This window comes from Brassica oleracea, chromosome C3 (genome assembly GCF_000695525.1).
Source record: "Brassica oleracea var. oleracea cultivar TO1000 chromosome C3, BOL, whole genome shotgun sequence".
Lineage (NCBI taxonomy): Eukaryota > Viridiplantae > Streptophyta > Magnoliopsida > Brassicales > Brassicaceae > Brassica > Brassica oleracea.
This window is the reverse complement of record NC_027750.1, coordinates 33446953-33460632: the sequence shown is the minus strand read 5'-3', so window position 1 is coordinate 33460632 and position 13680 is coordinate 33446953. Positions and strand designations below refer to the sequence as shown.

Sequence of the window (13680 nt, the reverse complement as noted above, 5' to 3'; positions counted from 1 at the left end):
GGACCGATGCCAGACAAGTTTGACGGCAAAGGCTTCAAAACGTGGGAGAAGAAGATGTTGTTCTTCCTCACAACACTGAAGCTGGACAAATTCATCGAGGAGGACAAGCCTTTTGTCCCTTACGGGATTGATGATGTGCATTCCAAATTTGTCTGCAAAGGATACATCTTGGGTCGCCTCATCGATCCATTGTACCAAGTCTACTGTGAGATTCCCACTGTGAAGGAGCTGTGGAGATCCCTGGAAAAGGAGTACAGAGGTGAGGACGCTGGCTGCCAGAAGTATGTGGTTTAAAAATTCCACGACTTCAAAATGGTGGACTCAACACCCATCATGGACCAGGTGGAGGCATTTCAACTCATCTGCCATGAAATCGCTGCTGAAGGAATGTCCATCTGCGAGACATTCACAACTCTCAGCTTCATTGAAAAGCTTCCTCCAAGCTATGCGGATTTCAAGAACTACATGAAGCACAAGAAGAAGAAGATGGGCCTCGAGGAGCTCATCATGAGGTTTCAGATGGAATCCAGAAACCAAACTACTGCCAAGGTCACTGCAACGGAGCATAGTGTCAACATGGCTCACAACAGCAAAGGAAAGGCACACGCCCGGTCTCCTGCCAAGCCTTCCAAAACTGTTGCAGCCCTGAAGGCTTCTGGAAAAAACTTCAAGAACAAAGACATTGAAATCAATGTGAATGTGGAGAAGTTCAAGGGGAAGTGTCACTACTGCAACAAAGTGGGACACAAGACTGCTGAGTGTCGCAGCAAGATCAGAGATGAGAAGCCTCACTGAGGAGGATCTCATTGCAATGGTGATTGAGGTCAACATGGTTGAAGGAAGTAACCCAAGGAATGGTGGTATGACACAGGAGCAACCACCCACATTTGCACTGATAAGGTGATGTTCAGCACTTATCAGAAAAGCAAGACTCGGGAGAAGCTGTTCATTGGAAACTCTGCAGTCTCCAAGATTGAAGGCCGCGGCAATGTGGTTTTGAAGATGACATCTGGACGTGAAGTCACTCTGACGAATGTGAAGCATATGCCTGACATGAGGAAGAACTTGGTCTCGGAAACCTTGCTCAGCAGTAATGGATTCACCACAAGTCTTGAGGCGGACAAGCTCGTGATTAAGAAGAATGGGATGTATTTGGGAAAGGGGTATGTTAAGGATGGACTTGTCAAGATGAATGTAATGACAGTCCCTCCGAAAGTTGTAGCTCCAAAAGTTTCAATGAATAAGAAAGAGAATTTTGCTTATTTGGTTGAGTCTTTTAATATATGGCATGAAAGATTAGACCATGTAAACTACAAATCTATACAAAGATTAATGAATTTAAATCTAATTCCTAAATGCAAAACAAGTAAACAAAAATGTGAAGTATGCGTAGAGGCTAAGCTCACAAAAACGCCATCACCTCGTGTTGAAAGAACTAACAATCCTCTAGATTTAATTCACACCGATTTATGTGATTTAAAATACATAAAAACTAGTGGTGGGAAAAGTAATTTGTGACTTTCATAGATGACTGCACAAAATATTGTTACGTATATTTATTACAAAGCAAAGATGAAACCTTAGAAAAATTTAAAGAATTTAAACTCGAGGTCGAAAATCAGCCTATAACAACTATTAAAGTACTTAGAAGCGACAGAGGAGACGAGTATGATGGTCCATTTAATGGATTTTGTAAAGAACATGAAATAATCCATCAAACTACAGCTCCTTACTCACCAGAATCTAACGGAGTTGCTGAACGCAAAATCAAACTCTAAAGAGATGATGAATGCAATGTTGCACGAATCTGGGTTACCCCAGAACATGTGGGGGGAAGCGTTGCTTACCACTAATTATATCTTCAACAAATTTGCACACAAAGTAACTGGCAAAACTCCATATGAATTATTGAAAGGTAATTTACCTTCGTATAAATACCTCAAAGTGTGGGGGTGCTTGGCAAAAGTTGCGGTACCGCCACCAAAAAAGGTCACTGTTGGACCTAAAACTGTGGATTGCATTTTCATCGGATATGCACATAATAGTAATGCATATCGATTTCTGGTACATAAATCAGAAATATCAGCAATTCATGAAAAAACAGTCATGGAATCAAGAAATGCATCTTTTTCGAAAATATTTTACCATATAAGGAAAAACAAGGTTCAAAACGAACTCGAGAAGAAAGAGACAATGTCAAAAACTCAGAAACTGAATGTCGAGATTTCTATAAATGATATTTCAGAAAATGAAGAAAAAGATGAACCTCGAAGAAGCAAAAGAGCTCGAAAGGAAAAATCTTTTGGTGAAGATTTCCTAATGGCATTTCTAGTTGAAAATGTTCCAAAAACTTTGGCAGAAGCCACCAGAAGCTCTATTTTGGAACGAAACTGTCAGGAGTGAATTTGATTCTATCATGCAAAATTATACATGGTACATAACAGATTTACCACTTAGTTGCAAAACATTAGGAAATAAATGGATAATGACACAAAAACTTGGTGGAAAATACAAATCTAGGCTTGTAGTTCAAGGATTCCGACAAAAGGAATGTTTTGACTATTTTGATACATATTCTCCAGTAACGAGAATAAATCAATAAGGCTGATGATAGCAATCACAACCTTAAGAGACCTAGATATCCATCAAATGGATGTAAAAACCGCTTTTCTAAATGGTGATTTAGAAGAGAAATTTACATGAAACAACCTGAAAGTTTTGTCATTCTCGGACAGGAAGACAAAGTATGACGACTTGTAAAGTCACTTTATGGACTCAAGCAAGCTCCTAAACAATGGCACGAAAAAATTGACAATACAATGATGTCAAATGGTTTCAAAATAGATGAATGTGACAAATGCATATACTACAAAACAACCAAAAATGCGTATGTTTTGCTATGTCTATATGTAGATGATATGCTCATTATTGTAAGCAATAAAGACATTATCAATCAAACAAAGAACATGCTCAAAGGGACATTTGAGATGAAACACTTGAGATTAGCAGATGTAATTCTCGGGGTTAAAGTCACAAGAAATTCAAACAGAATCACTTAACCCAATCTCATTATGCTCAAACAATACTAAAGAGATTTAAAAATTACTCTGAAAGTACGGCAAAAACTCCGTTAGACCCCCAAATATACTTGACAAAGAATTCAGGTGAAGCGGTTTCACAAAACGAGTATGCACGTGTGATCGGAAGTCTCATGTACTTGACAAATTGTACCAGACCAGATCTAGCGCATGCAGTAAACGTACTTAGTCGATACACAAGTAATCCAGGTCATACACACTGAAAAGCTATAATGAGAGTACTTAATTACTTGCGCTACACCAAAGATTTTGGGCTTCACTATAGTAAAGAACTAGCAGTTTTAGAAGGATACAATGTTGCTAACTGGATATTAGATTCTAAAAACTCAAAATCCACAAGTGGATATGTCTTTACACTAGGAGGAGCAGCAATATCATGAAAATCTACCAAACAAACAGTGTTAGCCAGATCCACCGTGGAATCTAAGTTCATGGCCTTAGATAAAGCAGCAGAAGAAGTTGAATGGCTTAGAAATTTTTTGGAAGATATTCATATGTGGGAAAAACATGTGCCAGCTATACGCATACGTTGTGATAGTCAATCAACTATAAAACGGGCTCAGAGTAATCTCTACAATGGTAAATCTCGTCACATCAGAAGACGACATAAAACCATTAGACAACTTATCTCAACTGGTGTAATCACAATAGACTACATCAAATCGGCTGACAACCTAGCGGATCCATTTACTAAAGGTTTGCCACGAGATGTTGTTGTGAAATCATCAAAAGGAATGGGTTTAAAGCCTATAACGTATGAGGATGCTTGATTGCAACCCTACCTATCATGACTGGAGATCCCAAGACGTAGGTTCGAAGGGAAAACAAAATCTAACAGAATCTAACCAAAGCACTTGAGACAAAGTAGTCTATTCCAAGCTCCTAAGATGATAAAGTGCTAAAGAATGTGATAAGGATAAGGATAAGCATAAGCTTTTAATGATTCCATAGCTTTTAAAGCGGAGTACTACTCAATACTTACCATGGTCAATCACCTAATGAGTGTGCAATGGGACCGTTTCTAGGAGAATGAATGCAAGGCTATATTCTCTAAGTTCACTCATGAAAACAAGGAATAGTTCAGGGCCACAATGAACACAATAGAGAACTAAGTTCTACGAAAAAATGAACATGTGTTATGTCTATTGTCTCGGTCTACATAAAACACTGGTTGGTTCAAGACATCATGTTCACCTTCTAGTAAAGTAAACCCGACAGATATTAACTATGAGTGGTTCAAGGCTTAAAAAATCCACCAACTCAAACACATCAAATTTTTTGCAAACACTCTCGATAAGTTTGTCTAGTATAGTCAGGATTAGAATAAGTATAGTAATTAGAGTCTATTGAGTCTGCATTTAGTCTGCATATGTTTAGAAGAGTCATTTATATTCATGTGGGAGATTGTTGGACCCAATTATTTAGCCCATTGGCTGAAATAATAAATGGTCAAATGTGAAAACGAAATGGGTCTACAGGTTTTACTAAAAAGCCTTGTTGGCTTAAGTTAAATGAATGAAGAGAAGTGGAAAGTCCCACATCGGACAACATCAACAAGTCTGAGTAGTTTATAAATGCTCATGTGATATGAGAGGATAAACGGCTCAGGTGAGAGAGGACTCCCCGCGCGCGCCGCCGTCGCCGTCCGGCTGGCTCGGCATTGGCGTGGGCTTGGGCTTGGGCTTGGGCTTGGGCTTGGGTCTTGGTGGAGGGCCTCCGGTCCAATAAGATTATTTTTGGACCAAGTTAAGCTCAACGTTTTGCCATTTAATTCCCGAAAAAACGGCATGCATTTTATTTTAAACAACACGTAGTTCGTTTAAAAACAACAAGATGTCTCTATTCTTGACGACAAATTTAAACGAAAAAAGATATCTTGCAGAGGAAGTCTCGTAACGCCTCGCCTCCGAGATCCTCCCGAGATTTCCGCCAACGTGCGCACGTGCTGCATCAGTTACGGAGAGTGGCTCGTCTTCTCCTCTTTATAAACCGTCTCCTCCTTCATTTCTCTTTACGTTTTTTTTTCGCAACCAAAACCAGCAAATCCTATAGCGTAAGTCTAGATTATGTTTCGTAGAAATATTAGTTCGTAGAGGTTCTTCACGAGTGCCGCGTGATAACCTATCATGGTTTTATCCTGGGACTCATATTCGTACAGATCCTTCGCACTAACGGAGCGGATATTAAGAGTTAAGGAAAGAGATTCGTCTCGACTCCATGGTTTCTTTTCGTTACGGTTTTGAATCGTCTATATATTTTCCTTAACATCGTTTATATTATATCGTTTCTTTTGATCCGGTTTTCCGGCTTCTACAATGGGATGAATATTTGCTTGCGTATTATCTGGGTAAGGAGAACATGAATCAGCAATGGGCTCATCAGCGTCAAGAACAGGTTCGACATGAAGTGCGGACCAACCGTCTAACAAAATAAATATCTAAACTACTAGACGATAACTCGCGCTCATGGGTGTGTTATTTATATAATGTTTGTTCATTAAGTGATTTTAATATTTTGCAACACTACAATTTTTATCGAATAACAAATACAAATGTTGGTCACTTAAATTTATCATCGTTGTTGAATAGTTAATGTATTAAAGCTTATTTTAATTATTTTTAAGACTTCATATACACAAAAAAAAATTAAGTTTTGCGACTGACAGTAATCACCAAAAAAAGATAGACAACATTAATTGTAAAATGACGAAATGGGGATTAGGTTTTCTGCTCTCGATTTGTGTACTATTGACTCTCCATAAGTTATTTCATTTTTTACCTCTATAAAATTGTGCTTTCGTTCTAGTTTTTGTTTCATTGATATGAGTTTTGTTTTTTTTTTTAACTTTTTCTAGAATTCGGTGAATTACATAAGTATCAATTTAAAAAGATGAACATCTATAAAAAATAGTTCCACTCGAGATACATATCTAAGAATCAAATTTTTGAAGAAAATCATCCGCAAAAACTCTATTCCCAGGTTAGTGTTCAAATCTAATATATCAAGTTGTTATAGAATATAAATGCAGACTCGAAATATAAATGTATGTCTGGTATATATTCACCAGTTCGGTCTAAAAATCATTTAATTCTTGTATAACAAAACAAATTACTTATTTTATTAATATGCGCTTTTGAGGTTTAATTACTTAAGAGTATACGTACCGATAAAAATATATATAATACTTTAACATTCTAGCATATGTAAACTATGTATATAATTAAATTTCAGTGATCTTGACATAGATATATATATATATATATATATAGTATATTTTAATATAAATATTTATTATTGATACTTCCTATTCGTATGATTTTATTAACATTTGTATATTTGCTCTAACAAAAATTTAAACTATTAATCACAAAACTTTTAATGTGAGATTTTTCAATACAAATTTCAAAATTAAAATATTAAGATCTCAATAACCTTTCACTGCAAATTTTGAAATTAACATATTTTATATAGTATATAATTTGACTTAAATGATATTTAATATATATAAAAATATATAATATGAATATCTATTAATGAGACTTCATATTAATACAATTTATGATCATTTATATCTTTCTTGAACAAAAAAAAAAGTTAAACCATTGATCACAAAAATTTTAATGTGAGATTTTTTACCATTTTTTCGTAATTTATAGTCGTTTTAAAGAATTCAAAATATAAAATATGAGAAAAATCTAAATTTTTTTATTATATGCTTAATGTAATTGTTTAATCTCTTTTAATAATATAAAATTAAACAAAAAAGAGTGATGATACAAAATTGTTATCAAATATGTATTATTCATAATCATTAATTGTCATATATATGTCAATCATCAATACTATTAAAACAGAATGTCCTTTTTTGAGGTGCCCTTTTGTTTCAACAATATTTACAGATCTTTGCCAGTGAAATATTTAAAATATGATGAAAAAATGAACAATTACAAAAGTGATGAAAAAATGAACAATTACAAATAAAAACCACTATTATGCATTTACATTAAACGCATATGTATTTATTTTCATGGAAATTTAAAATAATAAAGATATTCATAAACAGTAACATAATTTAAATTTTAAATGTTATGAAATATAATATTATCAAAAATGAAATATAGTATTAAGTAATTTATGTAGTTTTTATTTAAGGAAAAAGTGAATATTCTTTTTTACACTACTAGTAAATTTGATAGTTAGATTTTTTTACATCAAAAAGCTATTCTATCATTCAAATTAGGGGTAGTCTAGGAATCCAGACCGGGACAGAACAACCAATAAACAATAAATAATTTGATAGTTAATTTAATAAAAAAATATAATATATATTCATATGGATCAACTTATTTTTCTAAAGGTTATAATAATAATCTTAATGACGACATTTGACTACGAAAACATGTTGTAATGCTTCAGGATTAATATATAGATGATATTTCTTAGTTTTTTCTATTTTTGTATGATCATGAATCAAATGAAAATTTAACTATTGCTAAGTTTAGGGTTAATTGTTTTCTCCACCGGTTTAGTTGATACTGATTGAATTTTCAAGTAACCCAAAACAAAACTTATACATATATTGGATATATTGATTTGATTATACCAACCGGTCTAAGCCTGGTTAAGTAGTTAACCAGTCCTCAGTCTTCATATACTTACTAGTTATTAGCCTCTTTTGTCTCTCCACTCTTACATAACTTTTCAAAAAGCAAATCTAAATTCTTCCAAGATGAACCAGTCTCTTGGATCAACGCTGCTTTTGCCATTTTTGAGTATTCTTTTACATTCTTTCCTGCTGTTTTCCCCGTTTCTCCTTCCATTAGTTCTTGAACCTGTAAAATAAAAATAGTTATATAAAAACATAAGATATATATATATATATATAATTGTCTAAAAGACAAAACGTGATTAATGATTAATAATTTATGTTGTAATTTGTTAGGTCTATGAATAAAATAAAATCAAAATAAGCATTTATGTAATCATCATCTTATAGATACCTTTCGACTTAGTTCCTCTCTTGTCACGAGTTCTTGCACAACCCCACATTGGGTTTCAACTCTTACACCAACCTTTATCTCTTCCACTACCATCTTCGCATTCAGTGGTTGCTCAGCCATCATCGGCCAAGCCAACAATGGGACCCCAACGCATATACTCTCTAGTGCTGAGTTCCATCCACAATGACTCAAAAAACCTTTCACACTTTCATGTGACAATATCTCCCACTGGTCCACCCAATCTCTCACTATCATCCCAGTTTCTCTTATTCTATCTTTGAATCCTTCTCCAATAATCTCTTCCACGTCTTTTCTTGTGACCCATAAAAAATTTACCTTGATAAATCATACACCATGAAATATAACATTAAATTAATAATTTAACATATAGGATCATATGTAACCATAATGTACAGTTAGCACCTAACTTGAATAATCACTATCTAAACAAAAATAAAATGTGATATATATATATATATAGTTTAGTGGCTTGTATTAATATCGATACACATCCCCTAGACTATATTTGCGAAGTGATTTTGCCACGTGTCATTTCTACAATCAATTTCACAAAACAAATATGACATCTCCTAGACTATATTTGCGAAGTGATTTTGCCACATGTCTTTTCTACAATCAATTTCACAAACACAAATATGACATGGCTACTGAAATTGATGACATGTCTACTGAAATTGATGACAAGTCTTATGGCTTAATATGACATGGACAATTGCATTTAATGTTAATTTATATTTTTGGTAAATTTTTTAAAATAAGGTAATAACTCATATATTATATTTAATGTCAATTTATATTTTTGGAATTTTTTTTAGAATATGGGAATAACTCATAAATCATCATTAAAATAAATATATTCAAATATGGCATTATAAATTTCGAAATATAATTTAATTATATATTTATAAATTATACAATTTTATTACTAAAATTTTGAAAAACGTATACAATTTTTTTTAGAAAATTATAAAAATTTAATCGTAAAATCATTATTTTCTTATATATCTACAAATTTTATAAATATTGTTTAATTTTAATTTTTTGTAATTATGCAACTTTTACAAATTTATTTAATATATTTAATTAAAATAAATAGATAGAAAAATCTATTTAAGATTATAATTTCAAATATATACATGCATATTCTTAAATATAATTTTTTATGTTTAATTAAATCAAATTTATATTAAAATATTGATACGAAGAAGAAAATTTACAATATTAATAAAATTATATTTTAAAATATAATTTATATTTATCTGTTAAAAAATATTTTAATTTTTTTAACTGAATATGACGCACGAAAACACCTAGTTACCATGCATAACAAATTCGCATAATGCATGTTATTGATCTTTTTAAAAAGTTGTGGAATTAGGTCGACGCAAAGCCTACAAGTCCCCACTTCAGTGCTTTAATATTCAAACTTGTACTTTGTCTGACATTGTATATCATCAATTATTTTTTGTAGATTATATGTTTCACGTCATCTATTGATCCACAAAAAAAAACTACCTACTACAACAAAATAGCTCATAAATAAGACGCTTTTGTATCAATCGAGATTTGTTTTATAAACTTAAGGCCAACTTGTAGTCACACTAAGTTAAAGTCATGGAATTCAGTTGACAAAAGTCTTACGTCTGCTCAAAGTATTAACGCCTAATATATATGTGTGTCCAAAGCTACGTATAGATATGAAGCGGATAAGAATTTTAAAGATATTGGTGTTTTCGCTCCGCACAAATAATCACGATTCGATCCGTAATTATTTTGAGTAATTATTTTGAATATTCGATGTTTCACATATCCGGAAATTAAAACAAAAAATGAAAAATTAATAATTTATAATGATATTTCATTATAATTTTTTGAGAAACTACATACTTTTAAAGATTTCATAACTAAATAATTATTTTAGTGAATAAAAATATTATAAAACTTATATAGAGATACATAAATTATATAATCTTTATATACAATTTTGTATACATGTATATATGTATATAATAGATCAAAACGGATATCCGTTTTTAAAAGTTAGCATTTTTTATTTGCAAGCATTTGTTTTGATTCGTAAAATTACAGATATCCGAATTTTTCTGGTCGAATTGAAACGAATAACTAATCGGATAAAATTCTACAGATATTTTGCCCACCTTTATCAAAGGCTTCTTTGAACAGTTTAATCTAAAGCTTTCTACAAATGAATATACATATATTTGTATAACTATAGTATTTGGATTGCATCGTGGTCTATAGTTATGTGTACGTACCTTGGAATCTTCTAAGCCTAATGCTAGTTCCTTGAGTTGCTTGTTTGATATCTCTGCCTGTGTTCCAAACGCCACGTACAAGACTGGACGTCCTTCCTCTCCTTTCTTGTCCAACCAATGAATCCAATCCGGTTTAGCACCCTCCGGTTTAGGGGAATCAGTCAAACACAATGGCCCAATACACCATGACTTTGGTGTTTCGGAGTTGTTGTAATCAACGAATGTTTTCTCAAGCTCGTAGAAGCTATTTACTAGAAACCCATGGCTTGTAGTTATCGACATGATTTGGTCCATGAATAGTTCGGCCGCTGGACCAGATTGGTTATCAAGGTTGAGCTCGCACTTCTTGACCCGTATCCATGGAAAGTCCGGTACAGTGATCGGTTCTGTATCAGATTCAGTGTCCGGTGATTCGGTGAAGAGTTTATGTTTGAACGCAGAGATGGAGACGGCAGAGGCATAAGAGTTCATGCCGTAGAAGACCAATCTTGGAATCTTGAACTTAGCTGCAGATTCCGATGTCCACCAGAGGAATCCATCTGAGACCATGAAGGAAACTTCTGGAAGATTCTTTAGTGATTCTTCGAAGAAAGGTTGGAGAAGCTTTGTGGCGCGCGTGAAGGGTACAAAAAGTGACATGGACGGGAGCTTTTCGGTGTTCTCGACGCCGGAAGGGATGCCGGAGATATTTTCCGGGAAAGGGAGAGAGAAGACATTGATCTCCGGCGTGTCGGAGAGGAAGTCGGAGACAAAAGGTTGGTTCTTAGGAGTGGTGAAGACGGTGACGGTGATGACGGAGATGGTTGATTGTTTGCGGCGGTGACGGAGGAGGAGACGGGCGAACTGGAGGAGAGGGATTGTGTGGCCCTTGGCCATGTAAGGAAAGAGAACCACATGATGTGATGACACTGCCATTTTGTTATCTCTTATGTTTCTGACGTTGTGTTCGCATGCTTTTATATAGGACGTTGCGTTCGCATGCTTTTGAATAAATTATTAGTTACTGATATTGTTTAATAATGTAATATAGATTGCATTGATAATAACTTATCTATGTACATATTAAAGCAAAAAATGCATATGCACATGCGAAATGTGACACAGCTCTGCATATTCTATACCCAGATATTGCTTCTGCCCAGGCCTAATAATGTGTGTACAAAATATATCGTCACACTTATAGAAAATGTTACACAAAATATCAAATTCTAAGCAAATTATACGAAGTTCAACTAACTAATTTCAGTTTCAGATTTGTTAGATTTTTTCCATATTTACATGGTGAGTTTCATTAAGAAGAACTATGTTTCGTTGTTCACAATTGATCGATCGTATGCCGACATGAAACTTTTCCTTCGCTTCCAAAATTTAAATGGTTAATATATATAGATCATTCAGTTTTTAAATTGATCAAAAATAATATTGATCATTTACCCCTGAATATATCAAATCCTAAAAATATCAGGACCAATTGCTTAAATAATTTTAAAGTTCATAGTACACTTTATTTAGTATATGTGTGTAAAGTTGATCTTTGGTGTAACACTGAGATTGATTTTTAGGACTGTGGACATAAACAAAAATGTCAAAAATGGTTCCATTAAATCTAGAGATCAAAAGATAGGGTTGGGAATAGATGCAAATTCTGGGAATTTAATATAAGTCTTATCTTACCGATATCTGATACTTTTTCTTCTTTTGATATCTCTCATGCTTTACTTTTTTTTCTTTTTTTTTTGCATCTAAAGCTACATACTTTTATTAAGACGAGTGGTGTCTAGCACCAGCCAAGTTGGCACCTCAGAGTTTACATGGGAAAAGCAAAAACTTCAAAACCGAGCACCTTTCGCAAGGCGATCAGCTCGATCGGACGTTCTTTAAACATGAGACAAAAGAAAAGGAGCATAACAAAAACTTTGAACAAAGAGTAAGGAATTCATCAAACTCAGCCATAAGACTTGGCCATTCTTCTTTTTCTTCAATGAGTCTAACTAGTTGCAGGCAATCTGATTCAAAGGCCATCGATTCGTGACCGAGAATTAGCGAGGATTTCATGGCCCACAGCAGAGTACCGAACTCTGCTTGTAGGGGGGACAGCGATCGGTTACTAGCAAATGAACCGAAAGTTGTAGTCCCATCCTCATTCTCTATCACGAGTCCATCACCATAACGAGCATCATCTCCTTTCCATGACGCATCAAAACGACAATACGGTCTCTCTCATGCTTTACTTAATACATTAAGACATAAACGTTTTTAATATGTGCAACAGTGCAAGTGAAGAAGCGGTCAAATAGAGTTATGATTCTAAAGTTTTCAAATTTTTAAAAATAAATGTATAAATTAGAGTATAAAACTTTAAATTTTTAATTAAATTTCTAAATTTATGATCTGTCATTTCAAAAAAAATACAGATATTAATAGCACTAATAATTTTTAAAATTAAATCATCATTTTAAATATATTGTTAATATTTTTTTTGAATATGGCTTAGAAATAATTTGAGATGTGATGGAGATTTCTTCGATTGTTGAGCAAAGTCTATAGATTCTCTAGAACTCTTCTAGAAACCAATGTTTAGGTCATATGATGCAGTTGCTAAAAAAAGGGGGTCATATGATGCAATTGACATAGACATAGAGGTGAAAATATTACCGTCAGGGTTCATGTTGGCTACTGTTAAAACTCACGTTGGATACTCATACTGTAGAGGATATGTCTTTTTATTTTTGAAACTTAGGATGTGTTGTTCATTCAAAAGCAATTCCACGAAGTGATAGAAAGATTAGGGTGTTAGCACTCGTAGCTTTTTAGCTCAAGTCTTTGAAGATTTGATGCTCACATCGCTGATTTCAATATTATGTCGTGTAATCACCAATTCTTTTCAAAGAAACGTTTTTAATAACTTAACATTGCATTGGGGATATATCTATATATGGCGAACTCAGATCAAATAATTAACAACGACACGAGGAAGGAGCTTACTTGTGATATTCACCAATCGAGAAGTAACTGCATTTACACACTACAAGAAAACATCAAAGATTCTGAGGGAAAAAATCGTCGGAATTTCGTCGGAATAACGTTATTCCGACGACATACCGACGAAACACGCCGTCGGAAATAATTCCTCGTAATTTTTTTTTTCCTCGGAAATCCCTCGGAATTTTCCGACGGAATTCCGAGGAAATTCCGAGGATCACTAGTTTGTCGGAAATGTCCTCGGAATATACCGAGGGAGAACTTCGTCGGTATAATTCCTCGGAAGTTCATCGATCGATGCGT

At 33.7% G+C, this 13680-nt stretch overlaps 1 protein-coding gene across 1 annotated transcript; it reads right to left on the bottom strand.

Moving 5' to 3' along the window:
* Positions 1-7657: 7657 nt before the first annotated feature.
* Positions 7658-11343, bottom strand: LOC106336332 (UDP-glycosyltransferase 90A1). Its single transcript, XM_013775136.1, has 3 exons — positions 10396-11343; positions 8099-8434; positions 7658-7930 (listed from the first exon to the last, which is right to left on the bottom strand). Exons 1-3 carry the CDS (start codon positions 11308-11310, stop codon positions 7757-7759), a joined length of 1425 nt encoding a protein of 474 aa, XP_013630590.1. The 5' UTR covers positions 11311-11343; the 3' UTR covers positions 7658-7756.
* Positions 11344-13680: the final 2337 nt, after the last annotated feature.

Coding starts and splice junctions, on each gene's coding strand:
- LOC106336332 (XM_013775136.1), bottom strand. CDS start 11,310: ATGGCAGTGTCATCACATCATGTGGTTCTCTTTCCTTACATGGCCAAG. Junction 8,435..10,395: donor TAGGCTTAGAAGATTCCAAG/GTACGTACACAT, acceptor TGATTTATCAAG/GTAAATTTTTTATGGGTCAC. Junction 7,931..8,098: donor GAGAGGAACTAAGTCGAAAG/GTATCTATAAGA, acceptor TTTATTTTACAG/GTTCAAGAACTAATGGAAGG.